A 20933-nucleotide genomic window follows, 5' to 3' on the forward strand; every position below is an offset into this window, starting at 1 on the left:
CCCGGAGGGAAACCGTATATACCGCAGGGCAAGAGTTATATCTGGGGGAAAGGCAATTATGATGCGATGAGGCAAGACTTAGGATGCATTGGATTGAGAGGAAAACTGCAGGGGATGGACAAAATGGAAATGTGGCGCTTGTTCAAGGAACAGCTACTGCGTGTCCTTGATAAGTATGTACCTGTCAGGCAGGGAGGAAGTGGTCGAGCAAGGGAACCGTGGTTTACTAAAGCAGTCGAAACAGTTGTCAAGGGGAAGAAGGAGGCTTATGTAAAGATGAGACATGAAGGTTCGAGAGTTACAAGTTAGCTCGGAAGGACCTAAAGAGAGAGCTAAGAAGAGTCAGGAGGGGACATGAGAAGTCTTTGGCAGGTAGGATCAAGGATAACCCTAAAGCTTTCTCTAGATATGTCAGGAATAAACGAATGACTAGGGTAAGAGTAGGGCCAGTCAAGGACAGTAGTGGGAAGTTGTGCTTGGAGTCCGAGGAGATAGGAGAGGTTCTAAATGAATATTTTTCGTCAGTATTCACACAGGAAAAAGACAATGTTGTCGAGGAGAATACTGAGATTCAGGCTACTAGACTAGAAGGGCTTGAGGTTCATAAGGAGGTGGTGTTAGCAATTCTGGAAAGTGTGAAAATAGATAAGTCCCCTGGGCCGGATGGGATTTATCCGAGAATTCTCTGGGAAGCTAGGGAGGAGATTGCTGAGCCATTGGCTTTGATATTTAAGTCATCTTTGTCTACAGGAATAGTGCCAGAAGACTGGAGGATAGCAAATGTTGTCCCCTTGTTCAAGAAGGGGAGTAGAGACAACCCCGGTTATAGACCAGTGAGCCTTACTTCTGTTGTGGGCAAAATCTTGGAAAGGTTTATAAGAGATAGGATGCATAGTCACCTGGAAAGGAATCATTTGATTAGAGATAGTCAACATGATTTTGTGAAGGGTAGGTCGTGCCTCACAAACCTTATTGAGTTCTTTGAGAAGGTGACCAGACAGGTGGATGAGGGTAAAGCAGTTGATGTGGTGTATATGGATTTCAGTAAAGCGTTTGATAAGATTCCCCACGGCAAGCTACTGCAGAAAATACGGAGGCATGGGATTCAGGTTGATTTAGCAGTTTGGATCAGAAATTGGCAACCTGGAAGAAGACAAAGGGTGGTGGTTGATGGGAAATGTTCAGACTGGAGTTCAGTTACTAGTGGTGTACCACAAGGATCTGTTTTGGGCCCACTGCTGTTTGTCATTTTTATAAATGACCTGGAGGAGGGGGTAGAAGGATGGGTGAGTAAATTTGCAGATGACACTAAAGTCGGTGGAGTTGTGGACAGTGCGGAAGGATGTTACAAGTTACAGAGGGACATAGATAAGCTGCAGCGCTGGGCTGAGAGGTGGCAAATGGAGTTTAATGCAGAAAAGTGTGAGGTGATTCATTTTGGAAGGAATAACAGGAAGACAGAGTATTGGGCTAATGGTGAGATTCTTGGCAGTGTAGATGAGCAGAGAGATCTCGGTGCCCATGTACATAGATCCCTGAAAATTGCCACCCAGGTTGTGAGGGTTATTAAGAAGGCGTACGGTGTGTTAGCTTTTATTGGTAGAGGGATTGAGTTTCGGAGCCATGAGGTCATGTTGCAGCTGTCCAACATGGTGCGGCCGCATTTGGAGTATTGCGTGCAATTCTGGTCGCCGCATTATAGGAAGGATGTGGAAGCATTGGAAAGGGTGTAGAGGAGATTTACCAGAATGTTGCCTGGTATGGAGGGAAGATCTTATGAGGAAAGGGACTTGAGGCTGTTTTCGTTAGAGAGAAGAAGGTTAAGAGGTGACTTAATTGAGGCATACAAGATGATCAGAGGATTGGATAGGGTGGACAGTGAGAGCTTTTTTTCTCGGATGGTGATGTCTAGCACGAGGGGACATAGCTTTAAATTGAGGGGAGAAAGAGAAAGGACAGATGTCAGAGGTAGGTTCTTTACTCAGAGAGTAGTAAGGGCGTGGAATGCCCTGCCTGCAACAGTGGTGGACTCGCCAACACTAAGGGCATTCAAATGGTCATTGGATAGACATATGGACGATAAGCGAATAGCATAGATGGGCTTTAGAGTGGTTTCACAGGTCGGCGCAACATTGCCGTCCGAAGGGCCTGTACTGCGCTGTAATGTTCTATGTTCTATAACCTAAGTTATGCAGGGGAATTAATTTATTATGCCTTTACCTAAAGCACATTGAAGTGTGCACACATTGGGGAATGGATCAGACTTTAATTCGCATGACAGCCAACTTGCGTATTAATCAGTGAACAGTCACAGCGAATTCTTATCACTCTTACCTTCCTGTGTTCATTCAATTATAATTATATACATGAATTAATTACGTGTACCAATAAGAATCACAAACTCGGCATCTAAGATGCAGAGTACCGCACAATATACAGTTCACATGTTTAACATTTAAGTTATGTTCCATTTAGAAAGAGTTTTCTGGAATTAAAACTTACCTGAGAAAAGCTTGGGTATTTGAATCCAATTATTGAATTTATCACTTTGTTACACAACGCGGAAATACATGATTGCCAATGGGAACAGTTGTTTTCTTTTGCATGAAGTAATTGTGTGTGTTTTGCCGTTCAGTAATTTTGTTACTAATTGATTGGAAGCTTTATCGAGGTATGGCTGTTTGAGAGCCAGAGGATGTCATGATATCCACATCAGCATATCACGGTGCAATCACACACACACTGATGGACAGGCAGCTGGACCAACCAGCACACACACAACATCGCAGCCAATCACCAGTGAGTGCACATGCACTATAAAAACAGGGAACACCACAGTTCCCGCTCATTCCACCAGGAGATAGCTCAGAGCACAGAGCTCACAGCGCGCCACTCAGACATAGACCATGTGCTGAGTGCCTCACTAAAATAGTGATAGGGCTGGGTCCACAGGTTAGCTGGTGAAGCACGTACCCAAGCCAGCAGTTAGTTGTTACCGTTGTTTAGACAATAAAACAGAGTTGTACCATCTACAGCCGTGTTGGATCATTTGTGCATCGGAACACCCAATACGACAGAGGACTAGCTGGCTCGGGCTAACGAAGCAGGGTTCACGCGGGTAATGCCAGTGAGGTACACGAGTGGCTGCTTTACTTTTGGTGCTTCAGACGAGGGGTGAAGGTGGAGTCCAATCTCCCCAAATGAAAAACTGCAAAGAATGGTTGCAGTCCACCTTCTAGCGCACACCAGTGGTTGCAAACATCTCGATTTTGGGCCTTTTTCATTTACGGTAGCACAGTGGTTAGCACTGTCGCTTCACAGCTCCAGGGTCCCAGGTTCGATACCCCGCAGGGTCACTGTCTGTGCGGAGTCTGCACGTTCTCCCCGTGTCTGCGTGGGTTTCCTCCGGGTGCTCCGGTTTCCTCTCGCAGTCCAAAGATGAAAATGAAAATCGCTTATTGTCACGAGTAGGCTTCAATGAAGTTACTGTGAAGAGCCCCTAGTCGCCACATTCCGGCGCCTGTTCGGGAAGGCTGGTACGGGAATTGAACTGTGCTGCTGGACTGCCTTGGTCTGCTTTAAAATCCAGCTATTTAGCCCAGTGTGCTAAACCAGCCCCTAGATGTGCAGGTTAGGTGGATTGGCCATGATCTCGTGAAATTTCACCCACCTCCCACATATTGGTGTAGGAGAGCCCAGGTCAGAGGCTCTTGGCTAGAGTTTTGAGGTCGAGTGTAGAGTATAAAGAAGGCAGTGTGGGCTCAGTTAGGGGGAGGGAGGCTGTGGAAAAGCAGATGGGAAGAGTGCGAGAAAGAGTAAGCTCTGGAGGACTTTTGATAGAGTCGGCGTGTAAAGGGTGTTTCCACGTGTCGGAAAAACTAGAACGAGAGGGCACAGCCTCAGACTAAAGGGATGATCCTTTAAAACAGAGATGAGGAATTTATTCAGCCAGAGAATGGTGAATCTGTGGAACTCTTTTCCGCAGGAGGCTGGGGAGGCCAAATTGCTGAGTGTGTTTAAGACAGAGATAGATAGGGTCTTGATTAATAAGGGGATCAGGGGTTATGGGTAGAAGGCAGGAGAGTGGGGATGAGAAAAATATCAGCCATGTTTGAATGGCGGAGCAAACCCGATGGGCCGAGTGGCCTAATTCTGCTCCTATGTCTTATGGTCTTATGGTGACAGGGAGGTGCAGAGCAGGGCAAGGGGCTATGTGGGTTGGGATCACTTGGGAGGGAGCTGAGTTGATGGAATAGCTGAAATGGAGAATTAATGAATGGGGAACGATCCTGGCACTATAATAGATTGGTTCATTAACTATACAGTGCCACACGCATCAACAACTGTACGAGAAACCTGTTGGAGGCAGTGCCACAAAACAGGTAACAGATGATCTCAGGTCATCTCCCCTTCTCCAGCCGACACTTCATTCCACTGACTGCAATTTCTACAACATTAACTGACACACAGAGCTGACGTTCCGTGGAGTGAGACTTTACCGAACTCTGCTGTACCTTCAATGGGGACTGTCAGAAGCTACACCGAACATCTGCCACCTACACCTCTCCTGTCCACCCCACCCCCCAACCAGACATGCTGGTGCAATTCTTTATTACTCATTAAAGTTCCTTTTTTTGCCTAATGTGGTCAGCCGTCCATCCGCTCCCATTACAAATACCAGACTGCTCCATCAGGGCAAGCTGGGGGGTATTCAGTTGCCATTTTCCTCACACCATTCTCTGATTCTGTCAATATTTGGGGAATGTTGTGTGAACTTGGCTCAATCTAATCTTTATCCACCTTGATTCCCCAAAGCCTGTCCATCATCTACAAAGCACAAGTCAGGAGTGTGATGGAATACTCTCCACTTGTCTGGATGAGCGCAGCTCCAACAACACTCAATAGGCTCAACGCCATCCAGGACAAAACAGCTCGCTTGATTAGGAGCCAATCTACAAACATTCTCTCCCTCCACCACCGACGAACAGTAGCAGCCGTGTCTACCATCTACAAGATGCACTGCAGGAACTCACCAAGGCTCCTTAGGCAGCACCGTCCAAACCCACGACCACTACCATCTAGCAGGACAAGGGCAGCAGGTAAATGGGTACACCACCATCTGCAAGTCACTCCCCATCCTCAAATCTATCGGCCGTTCCTTCACTGTCGCTGAATCAAAATCCTGGAACTCCCTCCCTAACAGCACTGTGGGTGTACCTACACCACATGGGACTGCAGCGGTTCAAGAAGGCAGCTCACCACCACCTTCTCGAGGGATATTAGCTGTGAGCAGCAAACCCTGGCCCAAGTGACGACCAACATCCTGAAGCAATAGACTAAAATCCAAATGTCTTCCTGTTCACCAACCCCCCCCCCCCCCCTCCTTTTTACAAGCTCTGCTTCTTGGCTGCAGCCGAGGTGGGGAGATGGTGATGGGAGTCAAAATGCCTTGTTCATTAAAGGTGCAGATTTTCTCCAATGACGAAGGTACTTTTTGACTAATGAAATGTAATTAAACCAAACCACCTACCTCCTGATTGTCAGATCGAGAGAGCCAGGATATTGTGGGTATACGAAGGCTAACTAGCCCCCAGCTACCTTTCTCAGTGAAAAATACTCACTGCCGCTTGTGAATAGCCAATACTGGCAGAGGAAGCGAGAGCGCAAGGTCGCAGCCGATGGTGAATAGGTGGAGACACGCTTGCCAACATGGCTGGAGAACACCCCCCCCACCTCCCATATCAACTGCAGCATTTAACATTCGGCACACCATCTGTCCCTTTATTTAGTAATAATGTAAGTTAATTATATAATGTAAATTGGCTCTGTTTTTTGTTTGCTAATCCAATCACTCCTGACCACAGGCCAGAGAAAGTGAAGAGAGGATTCACTGCTGCTGGAAGCACAGCTGAGATAGCAGTCATAGTGGGGTGTGATGTTTAGCTGTGAAGACAACATGTGGAATAAGAATGCCATGCAGGAGGTTATAACATGCATGTCCTAAGATCGCTGGAGTCTGCAGGACAGGTGGATAAGGTGGTTAAGAAGGCGTACGAAATACCTGTCTTTATTAGCCGAGGCAGAGAATATAAGAGCAGGGAGGTTATGATAGAGCTGTATAAAATATAGGGTAGATAGGAAGAAGCCTTTCCCCTGAGTAGAGTGGTCAGTAGCCAGTGGGTACAGATTTACGGTACGGGGCAGTGGATTTACAGGGGATTTGAGGACAACTTTTTGCACCCAGAGGTTGGTGGGAGTCTGGAACTCGCTGCCTGAAAGAGTGGTAGAGGCAGGAACCCTCACTACATTTAAGAAGTGTTCAAGTGAGCACTGGAAATGCCACAGCACACAAGGCTATGGACCAAGTGCTGACAAATGGGATTAGAATAGATAGGTGCTTGATGGCCAGCACAGACTCAATGGGCCAAAGAGCCTCTTGATGTGCTGCAAAAACTTTATAACATGGTTAAAATACTGAAATGAAAGCAGAAAGTACTGCGATTATTTGACAGGTCTGGCAGAAGGAAAAGCAAAGTTAACGTTTCAGGTCAAAGATCTTTCACTATTAATTTCAGATTCTTGGGTTGAGTTTTACCACTGACGCACTGATCCCAACCAACATTGGCTGGATTTCGGGGTGGGGAATTCAGAAATGGCCCTGTGCTAGGGTGTCCGACAGGCCCTTCCTGGAGGTGGCCATTGAAGAAACCGCCTCTAGGAGCCCCAGCCAATTAGGAACAGTGATGGGAGGTCCAGACAGCCGGGGCGACAGTGCCAATGTGGAAGCACTTGCAGGGGAAGGGAAGCAACTGCAATTGCAACTGGACAAGCATTAAACCAGAGACCTCTGTCTCCACGAAGAGACTGCAAGGGTCGTCCTGTTGCCTTGGGGACAGGTCCCCTTTGTACATTATTGCAGGTGAAAAATCAGAAACTCTCGAGTGAGTTGCAGCTCAGAGCTCCTGATGCAAAACCGCTTCTAATCCGTTTTGGGCTCCTGATTTAGCAGGGGAACCATGCGCTCCAGAGCAAATCTCCTTTGGCCTGGAAAATTGAGGATAGCTCAATTAATGCTGCATTTAATTGACTTCAGGCAGGTCGGTATTAAATCCCATTTTACCACCTCTGGGAAAAATTCAAGGAAGTGGGAGCATGTGCACCTTTCCAAATCCATGGTTTTGGTCCATGGATATTTAATGGACATACATCCTTAAGCTAAGCAGAGGAAGTGAGGAAAAAACTTGCAAAATAGTACACTGTGTGTTGAAGATTTAGATTTTGAACAGAAGAGCTCAGACTTTCTGGCACCTGAGAGATCGGAGGGATTTGATTTGATTGGTTGGCTGGTGGTCAAAGGTCAGGGGCGGGATTCTCCCATCCTGGGGCTAATTGTTTTTTAAAAATATATTTTATTTAACTTTTTCGGCCATACAAAACAGTACAAAGGTTTGTCCCCTTTTTACAACAGCAAAACAATATAAATAACAGTGACCGTATTTTAACAAATAAATAAATAATATATAAACTAAATGGCAACTGCCATAACAAAAATAATATCTCTCCCAAATAATAAAATCAGCAATTCAATATACATAACCAAGTACCAATATCTTTACAAAAACACCCCTGAGGACCCACCTGAGCACCCCCCCCCCCCCTCCGCCCTCCCCCCTGGGTTGCTGCTGTAACCTTCCCATTTCCTTTATCGTTCTTCGAGGTAGTCAATGAACGGTTGCCACCGCCTGGTGAACCCCTGAGCCGAACCCCTTAGTGCAAACTTTATCCGTTCCAGTTTTATAAACCCTGCCATGTCGTTTATCCAGGTCTCCACGCCCGGAGGTTTGGCTTCCTTCCACATAAGCAGTATCCTTCGCCGGGCTACTAGGGACGCAAAGGCCAAAACATCAGCCTCTCTCGCCTCCTGCACTCCCGGCTCTTCTGCAACCCCAAATATAGCCAGCCCCCAGCCTGGCTCGACCCGGACCCCCACCACCTTTGAAAGCACCTTCGCCACCCCCACCCAGAACCCCTGCAGTGCCGGGCATGACCAAAACATGTGGGTGTGGTTTGCTGGGCTTCTCGAGCATCTCCCACACCTATCCTCTACCCCGAAAAATTTACTGAGCCTTGCTCCGGTCATATGTGCCCTGTGCAAAACCTTAAATTGTATAAGGCTAAGCCTGGCGCACGAGGATGAAGAGTTTACCCTACGTAGGGCATCTGCCCCCAGTCACTCTTCAATCTCTTCCCCCAGCTCTTCCTCCCATTTTCCTTTCAGCTCATCCACCATGTTCCCCCCTCGTCTCTCATTTCCCTGTATATATCTGACACCCTACCAGCCCCCACCCATGTCCCTGAGATCACTCTAGCCTGAATCTCCTGCGTCGGGAGCTGCGGGAATTCCCTCACCTGTTGCCTCGCAAAAGCCCTCAGTTGTATGTATCGAAATTCATTCCCTTGAGGCAACCCATATTTTTCCGTCAGCGCTCCCAGATTCGCAAACGTCAAACGTCCCGTCCAAGAACAGATCCCTCAGTTGCACAATCCCAGCTCTCTGCCATGCTCCAAATCCCCCATCTATTCTCCCCGGGACAAACCTATGATTATTTCTTATCGGGGACCACACCGAGGCTCCCGTCATTCCCCTATGCCGTCTCCACTGCCCCCAAATTTTCAGTGTTGCCACCACCACTGGACTTGTGGTGTATTTCTTTGGGGAGAACGGCAACGGTGCCGTCACCAGTGCTTGTAGGCTGGTTCCTTTGCAGGACACCATCTCCAATCTCTTCCACGCCGCTCCCTCCCCTTCTCCCATCCACTTACACACCATTGAAATATTGGCGGCCCAATAGTACTCACTTAAGCTCGGTAGTGCCAGTCCCCCCCTCTCCCTGCTACGCTGCAAGAACCCCCTCCTCACTATCGGGGTCTTCCCAGCCCACACAAAACTCATAACGCTTTTCTCGATCTTCTTGAAAAAAGCCTTCGTGACCATCACCGGGAGGCACTGAAACACAAAAAGGAATCTCGGGAGGACTACCATTTTGACCGCCTGCACCTTCCCCACCAGTGACAGGGGCACCATGTCCCATCTCTTAAAATGCTCCTCCATCTGTTCCACCAATCGTGTTAAATTAAGCCTATGTAAGGTTCCCCAACTCCTGGCTATCTGGATCCCCAAGTACCGGAAATCCCTTGTTACCCTCCTCAGCGGTAAATCCTCTATTCCCCTGCTCTGCTCCCCCGGATGTACCACAAACAACTCACTCTTCCCCATGTTCAATTTGTACCCCGAGAATTCCCCAAACTCCCCGAGCGTCTGCATTATCTCAGGCATCCCCTCCACCGGATCCGCAACATACAGCAATAAATCATCTGCATACAATGATACTCGGTGTTCTTCTCCTCCCCTGAGCACTCCCCTCCACCTCCTGGAACCCCTCAGTGCTATGGCCAGGGGCTCAATTACCAATGCAAACAGTAACGGAGACAGGGACACCCCTGCCTCGTCCCTCTATAAAGACGGAAGTAGTCAGACCTCTGCCTGTTCGTGATCACACTTGCCACCGGGGCCCTATATAGCAGCTGTACCCATCCAATGAACCCTTAACCGAAACCAAATCTCCTCAACACTTCCCACAGGTAGTCCCACTCGACCCTGTCAAATGCTTTCTCGGCATCCATCGCCACCACTATCTCCGCTTCCCCCTCTGGTGGGGGCATCATCATCACCCCTAGCAGCCTCCGTATGTTCGTGTTCAGCTGTCTCCCCTTAACGAACCCAGTTTGATCCTCATGGACCACCCCCGGGACACAATCCTCTATCCTCGTCGCCATTACCTTGGCCAAGAGCTTAGCATCTACATTCAAAAGGGAAATGGGCCTGTAGGACCCACACTGCAGCGGGTCTTTATCCTTCTTCAAAAGTAACGATATTGTCGCCTCCGACATAGTCGGGGGCAACTTCCCCCTTTCCCTGGCCTCATTAAAGGTTCTCGTCAAAAGCGGGGCCAGTATGACTTCCGGTGACGGCGGGCGGGAGGCGGCCGCACAATGGAGAGCCCCCGCTCGGGAACGGCAATTTCGGGGCTTTAAGCCCGGTCCCAGGGTCCGCGGAGGCGGCAGAAGAAGGGAGAAGGCACGGAGGAGGCACTGAGAAGACACAGGAGGAAAAAAAGAACAAAGAAAAATGTCGAGGGTGAGCAGAAAAACGGCCGAAAAAAAACCAGCTGGAGGTCCGTCGGGGAGTGGAAAGGTCACCGCGGGGGCACCAGGAAAAATGGAGGCTGGAGCACCAGGGAAGGCCGCACTGCTTACGGCTGAAGAAATAACCAAGGTGATGGCTGCGGAATTTGAAAAGCAGTTGGCGCAGATTGCAAAATGTATGGAGACGGTGAGGAAGGAGATGAGGGAGGCTTTGAGTGTGCTGGTGGAGGAGGCGGTTTCCCCGGTGAGGACGGAGGTGGCGAGCGCAGTGACGGAGGTGCGAGAGCAAGGGGAGGTGCTGAAGGAAGTGAAGGAGACGTTATTGCAGCACGGTGATCAACTTGCCTCGATGGGGAAAGAGATGCGGAAGGTGATGGATACTAACAAGGATCTGCGAGGAAAAATGGAAGACCTGGAAAATAGATCCAGGCGACAGAACTTGAGGATTGTGGGGCTGCCCGAAGGAGTTGAAGGACCGAAGCCGACTGAGTATTTTGCCGCGATGCTGGCAAAACTACTGGGGGAGGGGGATGACCCCTCCCGATATGAACTGGATTGGGCTCATCGGTCGTGGAGGCCTGTACCAAAGGCGAGTGAGCCGCCAAGGGCAGTGACTCTGTGCTTCCGTAAGTTCAGGGTGAAGGAGAAGGTCCTTAGCTGGGCCAAGCAGAAGCGGGTGGTGCAGTGGGCTGGAGCTGGTATACGTGTATACCAGGACTTTACGGTGGAGCTGGCAAGGAGGCGGGCTGCCTTCAACCGGGTGAAGAGGGCACTGTACATTAGCAAGGTGCGGTGCGGCATTGTATATCCAGCGAAGCTGAGGGTGACTTACAAGCTCAGGGACTTTTATTTTGGAACGGCGGAAGCAGCGGAGGAGTTTGCGAAAGCAGAAGGACTGTGGCAGAACTGACAAATTGAGGAATGGCCATGTGCCGATGTAACCTCATGACTGTATTTTCTTCTTTTTTGTATCACTGCGCGCGGGTGTAGAGATTAAAGGAGCCAAGGTGGTATATATTTGGACGAAGGAAGGGACGGGACTTTCACTCGAAATGAGAGTTCTTTGGGGTGTAGGTGGATACGCGGGGTTTGTGTGCTAAAAGGGGATCTTTGGGCTTTCCTAGGGCCGGGCAAGGGGGAAAGGGACCCGGGCGGGGGCCTCCACGCTGGCCGGTGTGTGCCGAACAGTGAACGGGAGTGAGGTGGGGGGAGGGGCTGCGGCCATCGGAGACTGGCAGAACAGGGTCCGAGTGGTCTAGCCGGGGTGGAAAGTTGGGGGGAAGGAACCGAGGGTAGGGGGAGGAGTTTTACAAGAGGCAGTGGACGGGAGGAGCTGGAGGCCTGGGGTGGGGGGTGGGGGGGTGGGAGCTGTGTAAGATTAAGGGTGACTACGGGTAATCCCTGATTTATTTTTGTCATTTGTTTATGTAAACATGTGGGTTGAGGTTTGGGGGTTGGTGGGTAGATGGGATCGTTGTTATTATGGGGACTGACATATCTTGCTGATTATTGTTTATTGTTGATGGATGTAAATGTGGGAGAAAATGTGAAAATGGAGGAGAATAAAAAAAAGATTTTTTAAATTAAAAAAAAAAAAGCGGGGCCAGTATGTCTATATATTTCCTATAAAATTCCACCGGGAACCCATCCGGTCCCGGGGCCTTCCCCGCCTGCATGCTCCCAATCCCCTTTACCACCTCCTCCACATCAATCTGTGCTCCCAGTCCCGCCCTCTCCTGCTCCTCCACCTTCGGGAATTCCAGCTGATCCAGGAAATGCATCATTCCCTCCTTCCCTTCCGGGGGCTGAGCCTTATACAACCTCTCATGGAATGTCTTAAACACCCCATTCACTCTCTCCGCTCCCCGTTCCATCTCTCCCTCCTCATCCCTCACCCCACCTATCTCCCTCGCCGCTCCCCTCTTCCTCAATTGTTGGGCCAGTAACCGACTCGCCTTCTCTCCATACTCATACTGCACTCCCTGTGCCCTCCTCCACTGTGCCTCTGCCTTACCCATGGTCAGCAGGTCAAATTCCACATGTAACCTTTGTCTTTCCCTGTACAGTCCCTCCTCCGGTGCCTCTGCATATTGCCTGTCCACCCTCAGAAGTTCTCTCAGCAATCGCTCCCTTTCTTTACTCTCTTGCTTCCCTTTATGTGCCCTTATGGATATCAGTTCCCCTCTGACCACTGCCTTCAACGCCTCCCAGACCACTCCCACCTGAACCTCTCCATTGTCATTAAGCTCCAAGTACCTTTCGATACACCCCCTCACCCTTAGACATATCCCCTCATCCGCCAACAGGCCCATATCCATTCTCCAGAGTGGGTGCTGTTCCTTTTCCTCTCCTACCTCCAGATCTACCCAGTGTGGAGCGTGGTCCGAGATGGCTATGGCCGTGTACTCCGTCCCTGTCACCTTCGGAATCAGTGCCCTTCCCAGGACAAAAAAGTCTATCCGTGAATATACCTTGTGAACATGGGAGAAGAATGAGAACTCCTTACTCCTAGGTCTGATAAATCTCCAAGGGTCTACTCCTCCCATCTGCTCCATGAAGTCCTTAAGCACCTTGGCCGCTGCCGGCCTCCTCCCGGTCCTGGACCTCGACCGGTCCAGCCCTGGATCAAGCACTGTATTGAAATCTCCCCCCATTACCAACTTTCCCACCTCCAGGTCCGGGATACGCCCCAACATACGCCTCATGAAGTTTGCATCATCCCAGTTCGGGGCGTATACGTTCACCAGAACCACCGCCTCCCCTTGCAGTCTGCCACTCACCATCACGTATCTACCTCCACTGTCCGCCACTATGGTCTTTGCCTCAAACAGTACCCGTTTCCCCACTAAAATAGCCACCCCCCTATTCTTCGCATCCAAACCCGAATGAAACACCTGTCCCACCCATCCTTTACGTAGTCTGACCTGATCTGTCAATTTCAGGTGCGTCTCCTGCATCATAACCACATCTGCCTTTAATTTCTTTAGGTGTGCGAGTACCCGCGCCCTTTTAATCGGCCCATTCAGCCCTCTCACGTTCCACGTGATCAGCCGGGTTGGGGGGCTCTTTACCCCCCCCCCCCCCGCTTGTCGACTAGCCATCCCCTTTTTTACCCCAGCTCCTCACCCGGTTCCCACGTACCCGTATATCCCACCGACGGCGCCCTCCCGCCTCGACCACCCCGCCCCATAACAGCTCCCCCTTCCCCTTAGCAGCAGCAACCCAGTTAGCTCCCTCCCCCCCCCTCCGCTAGATCCCCCTCTAGCGTAATTACACCCCCCATGTTGCTCCCAGAAGTCAGCGAACTCTGGCTGACCTCGGCTTCCCCGTTTGCCCTCGGCCCCCACTGTGCGAGGCCCCCACCTTCCTACATCCCTGTTCCCGCCATAATTACCATAGCGCGGGAACGAGGCCCGCGTTTCCCACTCAGCCCCGCTTTCCTACCCACCGGCGCCCACAGTTCCTCATACTCCGCCCCCCCCCCCCCCCCCCCCCCCCCAACGAGGGGAAGAGAGAGAATTTACAGGATTAAAGAGTTAACAATTGAAAAATCATCTCCCCCCCCCCCCCCTTCCTCGTCCCACATAGTCACCCCACCACTTTGTCCCAGAAGCTCTTTCTCTCGCCAGACTATTCCAGCTTCTCGTCCACTATGAATGTCCACGCCTCTTCTGCCGTCTCAAAGTAGTGGTGCTTCCCTTGGTGTGTGACCCACAGTCTCGCCGGTTGCAGCATTCCAAATTTCACCTTTTTGTGACGCACCGCCTTAGCCCGATTGAAACTTGCCCTCCTTCTCGCCACCTCCGCACTCCAATCCTGGTATACGCGGATCACCGCGTTCTCCCACCTGCAGCTCCGAGTTTTCTTCGCCCATCTTAGGACCATCTCTCTGTCATTATAGCGGTGAAACCTCACCACTATGGCTCGAGGTATTTCTCCTGCCCTTGGTCTTCGCGCCATAACTCGATAAGCTCCCTCCACCTCCAAAGGGCCCGTCGGGGCCTCCGATCCCATTAGCGTGTGAAGCATCGTGCTCACATATGCCCCGACGTCCGTCCCCTCTGCGCCCTCGGGAAGACCCAAGACTCTTAGATTCTTCCTCCTCGAATTATTCTCCAGGGCTTCCAACCTCTCCACACACCTCTTGTGCTGCACCTCGTGCGTCTCTGTCTTCACCACCAGGTCCTGAATTTCATCTTCATTTTCAGCAGCCTTTGCCTTCACGACCCGAAGCTCCAGCTCCTGGGTCCTCTGCGCCTCCTTTAGCCCTTCAATCGCCTGTAGCATCGGGGCCAACACCTCCTTCTTCAGCTCCTCCACACAGCGCCGCAGGAACTCTTGTTGCTCCGGGCCCCATATCGAACGGCCACCTTCCGACGCCATCTTGCTTCGAGCTTCCCTTCCTTGCCGCTGCTCCAGTGGATCCACTGCAATCCGGCAGCTATCCTCTCCTTTTTCCATCAATATCCGGGGAGATTCCCTTCTATTTCACCGCACAGTGATTTTGGCCGTTTAAAATTGCCGTTGGGGCTCTTATCAAGAGCCCAAAAGTCCGTTCCAACGGGAGCTGCCGAAACGTGCGACTTAGCTGGTCATCGCCGCACCCGGAAGTCATGGGGCTAATTGTTGATGCCATCGTAAATGCCGGTAGGCCCCGATCACGGGCCTGACCACCGTGGAGCCCCCCCCCCCCCCCCACCCCGGAATCGGATCCCCCCTCCCCCACACCAGGACGGCCCCCGCAGCATGAACGCTGAGGTCCCGCCGGGTAGGACCAAACGCGAATGGTGCCGGCGGGACTCGGCCGAACTTGTCGGGCATTCGTTGAGTGGCTCCCGACCTGGCGCGGGTTCGGAGAATCCCGCGCCGTATTATACCTGGCGACAGACAGCGATTGGGTCCTGCCAGGTGGGATGCTTTCAGAGGACCCAGGAAGAGGAGAAAAAGGTCCTGGACGTTGAGGGAAGAATTTGTGAGTGTCTCTCTTTCTCTCTCTCTCTCTCTCTGTCTCTTTCTTTCTCCAAAAATGTTTCCTGCCTGCTGGTTTCTGAATGTGCAAAGAAGTCTTGAGGGCTTGACTAATCTACAGTGGAAACTATTACAGACTGAAAGCAGAGACATCACCAGCTGGAGGCCTAGGCCTAAGAAAAACCTAACTGGAAGACATCCAGAGAGACAGAGACTTTGATCCTTTTTACTTCTTGTACGTTTTTTTTACACCCCTCCTTCCCTTCTGTGTTTGTCTGTCTTGTGTGTGTGTAGAGGGTGGGATGAGTAAAATAGGGGGATTAGGAATTAGATAATAGTTAACCAGTTGTATTATAGTTCTCGTTAATAATAAAAATTAATTGTGTTTACATTTACAAACCTGGTGACTGTAATTATTGGGCAGCCAAAAGCCAAGGCTTCTATGAATTAATAGTTAATTTCAATTGTGTTGCAACTCCGGGCCCAGTGGGACTGGAATTGACGGTGCATTAGCCCACGGGGTCATAGCAGGAAGAACAGGGTTCTTGGGGCAAAGGTCAGAAACTCCAAACCTGCCATCTTCACAGTCTCTGCTATAAGAGGATAAACTTAAATGACTGCAGATGCTGGAATCTGAAACAGAAAATGCTGGACCATCTCAGCAGGTCTGACAGCGCCTGTGGAGAGAGGAGGGAGCGAACGTTTTGAGTCTGGATAACTCTTTGTCAAAGCTATACGAGATTTACCGAATCCAACTGCAGGCCGAGAATCCTGGGCGGGATTCTGTGATCCTGAGGCTAAGTGTTGACGCTGTTGGAAACGCCGTCGCGTTTCTTTCTCGACGGCGTCAACACGGCCTCAGGCTCAGCGATTCTGGCCCCTACATGGGGGCCAGCACGGCACTGGAGGGGCTGGATCCTGGTGTGAACTGGGCGCTGCGGGGTCCGCATGCGCAGTGTCACCGGCACCAACCGCGCGTTCGCGGCGTCTCCCTTCTCCGCGCCGGCCCCGACACAGCGTGGCGCAGGGCTACAGGGGCCGGCGCGGAAGAAAGGAGGCCCCCAGCTAGAGAGGCCAGCCCGCCGATCGGTAGGCCCCGGTCGCGGGCCGGGCCACATCGGAGCCCCACCCCCCCCCCCCCCCCGGGTCAGACACCTCCTCCCCCACCACAGGACGCTCCCTGACCCTTCGAAGCCAAGGTCCCGTCGGCTGAGAGCATGTCCCAACCCGAGCCGAGAATCACCGGTGGGGGGGAGGGGGGGGAGGTGTGGGGGGGGGGGGGGGCCATAGAGCGGCCCCCGGCCAATGACACAGATTCTCCGCTCTGCGGAGAATCGCGTCGGGGCGGCGTGGCGCGATTCGCACCGGTCCCAGAGATTCTCCGGCCTGGCCCCGGGCTGAGTGAATCCCGCCCCCTTTATCTTAAGCTCTCATAGCTGACTTGCATTTCGAATTTCAGATCATTTTGGTTTTCAGATACCACGTATAAATTTGCATAAAGATAGCCTCAGCCCAAAGTAAATAAAACGGCTGGTAAAATATTATGTGTTCCTAATTCAAATTCCCAATGTTTGCATCTGATTAAAATGTGACCTATTTGGTCTGACTGCTTGTTATCTCGGGATAAAGTGGAAACTCCTTTTTTTTTCAGGACTTTTTCAGCAAATCAGATCCATTTCTCGAAATCTTCAGGATGAACGATGACGGAACGCAGCAACTCGTACACAGAACAGAGGTACTCTCATTTCTGATCCGGCCGTTTGTAAAAGCAGAAACTTACGCTGTTCATAGGGATGTGGAAATGATAAAGGGCCCTTCCTGTCACCCAGATTGTCTCCTCATTTAAGCTCAAGTAGAAGACCTGCACTTATCCAGCAGACGTTTACAGCACCTTTATGGCGGAGGCAGGGTTGTAAAATTCAGCAAGCCATTCTAAGGTCCATTGACTTCGGCGGGATTGGAAAATCCTGCGGGCGGGAGGGGATGTAAAATTCGACCCGCCTCGTGATTAGACTGATCCTTTAAGGTGAATATAACCTACACGGGTCTTACGGGGTAGGGATGATTAAGGGCAGCAAGGTAGCACAAGTGGATAGCACTGTGGCTTCACAGCACCAGGGTCCCAGGTTTGGTTCCCCGCTGGGTCACTGTCTGTGCGGAGTCTGCACGTTCTCCCCGTGTCTGCGTGGGTTTCCTCCGGGTGCTCCGGTTTCCTCCCACAGTCCAAAGATGTGCAGGTTAGGCCGATTGGCCATGATAAATTGCCCTTAGTGGTTGGGAGGGGTTATTGGGTTATGGGGATGGGGTGGAAGTGAGGGCTTAGGTGGGTTGGTGCAGACTCGATGGGCTGAATGGCCTCCTTCTGCACTGTATGTTCTATGTCTAACTATCCCGTGGACCTTGCAGAATACGAGCTCCCCGATAAGGAGGCTGGGGAACCTCTAACAATGTCTGGCTATGTATAAATAGATTCGGCCAGTAATGCACCGACTAGTGACGACCCAGTAGGTGACTACTGGAGCTGTCTATAAAAGTAAAATAAAGTAAGATTTTGTTTCTAAAAACTCAGTGAGGACTCTTCGGGGCCTTATAAAACTTCTGAAATTTAAATTCAATTGATATCCCTGGAATGTGAAGCTAGCCTCACTAATGGTGACCACGGCGCTATTGTTTCTTATGTTGTAAAAACCCATCTGGTTCGTGTCCTTTCGGCTACATGTGACTCCGGACGCATGGCAATGTGGTCAACTCCTAACTGCCCTCTGAAATGGCCGAGCAAGCCACCCAGTTCAAGGGCAGTTAGGGACGCGGCAATAAATGCTGCCCACATCCCATTTTTTAAAATGCCAGTAATGGGGTAGGATTTTAAACACTCTGGGATTAAGCCTGTCTCAGTTGCAGGCAGTTTAGTTTAATTAGAGTGGCCTTTTCAGTGACTCTGCCGCCGTCCCTTTCAGTGACGACAGGAGGTTTCGGGTAAATGTAGCGGTTAAACTGTGTGTGGATTTATTGATGATCAAGGTGAGGACTAAGAGAGGAGATGAGCAGAAAGAAGCCGGGACAAAGTGTCTAGTTACTCTCACAACATCAATAGTTGGAAAAGGTAGCAGAAAAATAAGAAGCAGAGATATTCTACATGGGGGTCGGGGGGAGTGCCAGGATTATTGCTCAAATTCTCTACTGGCCTGAAATGCGGCAATTGGGGGAATTGTAAACTTTCTATACCTTCCTTAACCATGCACCAGAAAGAGAGACAAAAAAAAGTCTGGTTACAGAATCTCTTTCTTTACAGGCAATTACTTTTTGAAAGCCATGATTGAAGCTGCCTCCACTGCACTCTCAAGGCAGTGCATCTCAGATCCTAATCACTCACTGCTTGGGGCGGGCACAGTGGTTAGCACTGCTGCCTATGGCGCTGAGGACCCGGGTTCGATCCCGGCCCTGGGCCGCTGTCTGTGTGAGGTTTGCACATTCTCCTCGGTCTGCGTGGATTTCACCCCCATAACCCAAATATGTGCAGGTTAGGTGGATTGGTCACACTAACATTGCCCCTTAATTGGAAAAAAAAATGGGTGCTCTAAATTTTAAGAAAAAGAATTACATTAACAACAAATGAAAAATGAAAATCGCTTATTGTCACAAGTAGGCTTCAAATGAAGTGACTGTGAAAAGCCCCTAGTCGCCACATTCCGGCGCCTGTTCGGGGAGGCTGGTACGGGAATTGAACCGCGCTTCTGGCCTGCCTTGGTCTGCTTTCAAAAAGTTTCCCTGTGCTAAACAGCCTCGTGCTAAACAAGTTGAAGATCATCAGTCAGGCTCACTAGAAGCTATGTATATTTATACAGAAGGACCTGTCTTCTGCAGGAAAAAGGACCATGATCAAGCATGGTGGCTTATTTGAATTAAACAAAAGTGCAGGGGACAATAATTCAATAACAGGACAATAATGGTGCCATGTCCATGATCCTGTCCAATCAAACTCAACCTGCCAACCAATCAGCACTCTTTTTCTCATGCAGTATCAATTGTTGCTCCCTTTGAAATTTGGCACTCTTGCATCTGTCCTGGCGAGTGCAAGATGAAAAGCTTTAACAGCATGTCTCTCTTTTCAGCAACGCCAAAGCCTTTTTTCTCATGGCACATCTGGTTCTTTTGCCATTCACTTAAATCAGTGTCCTCTAGTTCTGAACCTATCTGCCGATGGGAACAATTATCCCCTTTTTACTTTGTCCAGACCCCTCATGATTTTGAGCACGGACATGCCTCCAATCCTGATTATTAACTATTGATGCCAGATAGAAGATAGTTGTTTACGAATATAGGAGGTGCAGAGGATTGAGGATTGAGTTTTGCTGTGATCCCCCAGTGGTTCTATAGCCTGTAGGTGTGGTGATATGCATCACTGTAAATACACAAGGGGTTAATGTAGATACACTAAGACTAAGTAAACACTAGAGGGAGCACCAGAGACATCATGACATGCAGACATACAGCTAATGAACACATAGAATAAGACATGACCAATGGGCAGTCAAGCCACCCAGAGGTGACACTACCACAAGGGGGCAACCCATATAAAAGGACAGGGCACACATGCTCTTTCTCTTCCCACAGGCAACACTCAGAGAGAAGTACAGGGGCAGATCGGAAGCATCACACCCACCGCATGGCTTAGAGCAGACTGGTTAGTTAGACTGAGTTACTACAGCAAGATTGTATACCGTTGTATACCGACAACTGAACAACCAAGAACACTACAGACAGTTACCCGCAGATCCGACCAAGGAACACAGACCTTGGATCCAGATCTTCAGAGCACCCTACGTGTTCTCATCCCACGTACTCCCCGCATTGGAGATCTCTACTGCCTCCCGAAAATACATAAGGCCAACACACCAGGCCGCCCTATCGTTTCAGGCAATGGGACCCTGTGTGAGAACCTCTCTGGCTACATCGAGGGCATCTTGAAACCCATCGTACAAGGTACACCCAGCTTCTGTCGCGACACGACGGACTTCCTACAGAAACTCAGCACCCATGGACCAGTTGAACCAGGAACATTCCTCGTCACAATGGACGTCTCGGCACTCTACACCAGCATCCCCCATGACGACGGCATTGCTGCAACAGCCTCAGTACTCAACACCGACAACTGCCAATCTCCAGACACAATTCTGCAACTCATCCGCTTCATTCTGGATCACAACGTCTTCACCTTCGACAACAAGTTCTTCATCCAGACGCACGGAACAGCCATGGGGACCAAATTCGCACCCCAATACGCCAACATCTTCATGCACAAGTTTGAACAGGACCTACTCACCGCACAGGACCTTCAACCGATGTTATACACCAGATACATCGATGACATTTTTTTCCTTTGGACCCACGGCGAAGAATCACTGAAACGACTACACAATGACATTAATAAGTTCCATCCAACCATCAGACTCACCATGGACTACTCGCCAAAATCAGTTGCATTCTTGGACACACTCGTCTCCATCAAGGACGGTCACCTCAGCACTTGGCTTTACCGCAAACCTACGGATAACCTCATGATGCTCCACTTCTCCAGCTTCCACCCTAAACACATTAAAGAAGCCATCCCCTATGGACAAGCGCTCCGTATACACAGGATCTGCTCAGACGAGGAGGAGCGTAACAGACATCTACAGACGTTGAAAGATGCCCTCGTACGAACGGGATATGGCACTCGACTCATCGATCGACAGTTCCAACGCGCCACAGCGAAAAAC

At 50.3% G+C, this 20933-nt stretch overlaps 1 protein-coding gene across 8 annotated transcripts in view; it reads left to right on the top strand.

The window, feature by feature from the left end:
• The window catches only part of LOC140425604 (copine-4), a 620467-nt gene that overhangs the window by 350233 nt on the left and 249301 nt on the right, over positions 1–20933 (top strand). For all 8 annotated transcript variants that reach the window (XM_072510092.1, XM_072510095.1, XM_072510097.1 and 5 more), the window contains one exon: positions 16826–16909. In XM_072510092.1, the coding sequence (XP_072366193.1) occupies positions 16826–16909 (84 nt within the window). The remainder of the gene's footprint in view (positions 1–16825; positions 16910–20933) is intronic.

Source organism: Scyliorhinus torazame, chromosome 6 (genome assembly GCF_047496885.1).
Source record: "Scyliorhinus torazame isolate Kashiwa2021f chromosome 6, sScyTor2.1, whole genome shotgun sequence".
In the NCBI taxonomy this organism is placed as follows: Eukaryota; Metazoa; Chordata; class Chondrichthyes; order Carcharhiniformes; family Scyliorhinidae; genus Scyliorhinus; species Scyliorhinus torazame.